The 4047-nt window shown below is 46.0% G+C and overlaps 1 protein-coding gene and 2 non-coding genes across 3 annotated transcripts; 2 read left to right on the forward strand and 1 right to left on the reverse strand.

The window, feature by feature from the left end:
* Window positions 1-1082: 1082 nt before the first annotated feature.
* Trnaa-cgc lies at window positions 1083-1154 on the forward strand. The gene has a single exon. It is a non-coding gene; the product is annotated as a tRNA-Ala (tRNA).
* Window positions 1155-1481: 327 nt separating this feature from the next.
* Trnaa-cgc lies at window positions 1482-1553 on the forward strand. The gene has a single exon. It is a non-coding gene; the product is annotated as a tRNA-Ala (tRNA).
* A 1104-nt stretch (window positions 1554-2657) lies between these two features.
* Window positions 2658-3834, reverse strand: LOC122624551 (metaxin-2). Its single transcript, XM_043804187.1, has one exon. It carries the CDS (start codon window positions 3675-3677, stop codon window positions 2811-2813), a length of 867 nt encoding a protein of 288 aa, XP_043660122.1. The 5' UTR covers window positions 3678-3834; the 3' UTR covers window positions 2658-2810.
* Between the last annotated feature and the right edge of the window lie 213 nt (window positions 3835-4047).

Consider the following 4047-nt stretch of genomic DNA (forward strand, 5'->3'; position numbering starts at 1 on the left):
CCATTACCCTTTATGGCTACTATAAATTCTATAGCAAATATTTAATGATGGCAAATATTTTTTTGAAGTGCACATCTGTGTGTATATAAAGATATACTAATGCATAGCCGTCGTGTTTTTTGTCCCGTTTAGTCTATCTGTTGTTTAGTCGCCCTGCGGCAGTCAGTAGGGCGGGGGGCGTGGTTGTGGGCGTTCTGGGCTTCTGGGCGTGGCATGTGCAAAAGTTTTCGCAACAAGCCCGACTACCAAAATAAACAGCCAACAATGGCAAGTGGCAGCGGTTAAGCTGACAGAATGCCGAGTTCGGGATGCTACAAGGATCTGCAGGATAAGGCGCTGAAAACTCTGGGCCAGCGGCAGGGAAAGTCGCTAAAATTTGTGGGTGGCTTGGGTGGTTTGGGTCGCTGGTGGGGCGGGCGTTGGATGAATCGAGAAAAGCCGGAGAAAGTCGGAATAGTCGCTCAGCGACTCTGTGGGAGAACAAAATGAAAACAAATTGTGTTTCATATACTTTCCATTAGGGTTACTCGGGCGAGCGGAAGATGCGAGCGGCAAATGCAAGCTGAAGGTCGCTGATGATGACGCCAACTCCACGGATCCGGATGATGGATAATCGGGCGTGGGCGTCTCAGCTCGGAATACAGCGATAAAGCACAACGTGACGTAAAAGTTCAGGTTGAGATGGCTCGCGGCCTCGAGTACCTCGGTCATTTGCAGACAAAAGCGATTGTCTGAGGGTTATATTGATATTATATAAACGGAAAGCAAGCTGACTGAATCCTATTCAGTTATAAATAACGAGTGAATAATGTCCGGTGATTAGAATGAAATCACTAAGAACTTATGTACACTAAAAAGTTAATAAGAGAAAACGCAGTAGTCCTCTACTACCAGATACCAGTTACTTAGTAAGAAATTTCGAAATTCCTAATGCTTATAGTTCCCGAGATCACAGCGTTTATACGGACAGGCTGCCGAACGGACATGGCCAAATCGACTAAGCTAGAGATTTTGATAAAGAACTTATATAAATCTATTACTAATCCTAATATTACCTTATTAATTAGTGAAATGACGTCAAGGGGGACGTAGCTCAGCGGTAGAGCGCTCGCTTCGCATGTGAGAGGTCCCGGGTTCAAGTCCCGGCGTCTCCATTTTACTCCATCTACTTTTTTAGAACCAGTTTTTCCATAATAATATTTTATAATTTTAAGTTTATCATTGAATCAAATGAATTTTAAGTTTCACTGCATCCAGTGTTGCAGAGTTCCTTAAAATGTTCCTTAACTTGTATAAATTCTTGATCAGGATCTGTCCGTTTGTCTGTCCGGCCGTAGGAAAACTATAAAAGCTTGTAAGTTGTTTAACGACAACTTATTTCTTATTTCTGTATTCTTATGCACAATTTGTTTTGGGATTTCATTTTATAGTATATTAATATTAGCTTAGGTGAAGTCATTAGTTAGCCGAATGATGTAGCAGGGGACGTAGCTCAGGGGCAGAGCGCTCGCTTCGCATGTGAGAGGCCCCGGGTTCAATTCCCGGCGTCTCCATTTTATTTTATTACTTTATTATTAGTCAAAGTCTTTATTGTAATGTATATAAACAAATGATAAAGTGATGTTCATTGAAATATTATATTAATCCACACAAATCAGGAGCTTGGCACTCGACACGGGCCACGTTTATCGGTTTTCTGGCACACGCACTAACTCTCCAAACCGGAAGTCGGGCACAGACGGGAAGCGGAAACAGACGAAAGGGCTGAGAATGGCCGGCAGCAACGATAATGACGATGCCGTCTGATGTCTGATGGCAGGACGAAAACGAGTTTCAAAATAAAGGAGTTGGGGATGGAGATGGAGCTCACGCGCTCATTGACGTTGAGCAACGCTTATTGGCGTACTTAATCCTTTTGGCAAATTCCAATAAATTACCAAGTCCAGGGACAGCCATCAAGGCCAGCGAAGATTATTATCCTCTGGGAGTCGTAGAAAAGTGATGGCAAAACACAAACAAAAAAGAAAAAAGAACAACGGAAAAAATCATCAATAGGCCATGATGAGTTTCTGATTGCAAAGCACAAAAGGGGGGTCCGCAAAAATTGGTAGGAAAACATGGGGAGCTGGCTGACAGCGGACCCGTCCATGTCGATGTCGATGTCGATGATGGTTCCCTGATTGTCCGAACGATGCGGCCATGTCACACGGGTTAGCCGGAGTACTCGCAGACCCGTAAACTCTACGCCCGGGGAACTCTGCATCGAGATTGGTGACTTTGGGCCAGTCATAAAATCGAACCTACAAGTCGAGGGCGAACTTAAATTGAATGCCAGCCCGCGCCGAATCTACTGCCTACTACACTCAGAAGAAAATTGATAATTGTTATTATTCATTTTACATTTAAACTATTTGAAAGTGTTGCAAGTAACATTTATTTATATTTCGGCATTCAACTGTTACATCAACCATTTTGTATTAGGATTTTTCCATTTACTTGATTGTCTCGATTTGAGGTTGAAATTTCCTTAGTGTGCGCCTCTTGTCTGTTGCTGTATTTTATGGCATTGTGCGCTGGCTTAACTCTGGCTCGAGTTTCCCCCTGCCACTCCCCACTTCCCACTCCCCCCTGCCACTCCCCAATGCGAAACCCACTCCTCCGACTTGTCTGCCGTTTTTATTGTAAATGCTTTGCATATTTTTGATTGCCTTCCCGACCCTGGCCAAATAAAAAAACAATAAGAATCCTTTGTTCCGAGTCCTGTCCTTCCTGTCCTTTCCTTTCCGTTCCTTTCCTTTATTTTATTTTTGCTACTCCGGCTGCTCCTCCTGCTCCTCCTCCAGCACGCTGGTCAGGAGTTTGCCATCGAAGAGGCTCTCATCGATGCGGCGACAGTGGGCCAAGAGACGTGGATAGGTGGCCAGTACCTCGGCCAGTTCCATGTTGGGCAGCTTGGTGCTCATTATGGCTGCCACATGGCCAAAGACCAGGGCGTCCAGTTCGCATGGCCGTGATCCGCCGAGATAGCCCTTCTCATGGTGCTCCTCCAGTTCGGCGATCAATGCATCGGCACAGCTGCCCACCTCCTGGATCACCTGGTCGTTATCCAGATCCTGCCACTGGTAGACCTTCAGGATCCTCTGTGCGTCCTGCCGCCTGGCAAACCGACGAATCGCACTCAATGGCCACGGATGAGCTGCTGCACTGCGGGCTGCCGTGTACAGCTGGTAGTTGCCCTCATCCACAAAGCTCATGTGGATCTCCGCCAGGGTGAAGACATTTTCCACATAGTTCACCAGACAGCGCATGTCATCCCGCTGATCCTCGGACATCCAACTGCCCAGCGCATTGCCCCCTTGCATGACCTCCACCTGGGCGACAATTGGCTCGAATTCCGCCAAAGTCTTGACCGGACCCAAACGGAGCAGCGGCAGGTGGGTCAACCGGCCACCGGGTGACATGAACTCCGCATTGTCGCTGATCTGCTCCGTAAATGGCAGATTGCACATGCGCAGATAGGTCTTCACCGCCAGGCAGCTGGAGCGCTCCGGCAACAGGAGCTGATTGGCCGCCGCCGGATGATGCAGTTGGGCGTCCGCCGGCCACGCCTCCTCCGACTTGCCCGCCTCCGTGGACGACTGCATCATGGCGGCGGTCAAGTTTTGCTGCAAGTCCATGATCAATGTGCCGAAAATTTTGACTACGAGTTTCTGCTTTTGGAATAGTTAGCTGGCAATTGTGGCAGTGGTAGATATATAAATATATTCAAATACTTGTAGGCAACTCTGGCAACTATTGATTACATTGATTACATTGATTAATTTATCTATCTAAAATGTGTGACAAATAAAATTTAGATGGAGAAGAAATGACCCAAAATGCAAAGCCCTCCACCATTCAAATAAAATAATAGCATTGCATATTCAACTTGAATTCAACTTATTACAATCGCAGCCATAAACAAAACCTAATTAAAATGAAAAGCACAAAAAGAAAAAAATGATGCAGTTGACCTCAGATTTTGCCCGATTTTGCTGATTTATTCCG

The sequence above is a fragment of the Drosophila teissieri genome, chromosome X (assembly GCF_016746235.2).
Source record: "Drosophila teissieri strain GT53w chromosome X, Prin_Dtei_1.1, whole genome shotgun sequence".
In the NCBI taxonomy this organism is placed as follows: Eukaryota; Metazoa; Arthropoda; class Insecta; order Diptera; family Drosophilidae; genus Drosophila; species Drosophila teissieri.

Excerpts from the sequence above, each read along its gene's own strand:
- LOC122624551 (XM_043804187.1), bottom strand. The coding sequence starts at position 3,677 with ATGGACTTGCAGCAAAACTTGACCGCCGCCATGATGCAGTCGTCCACG.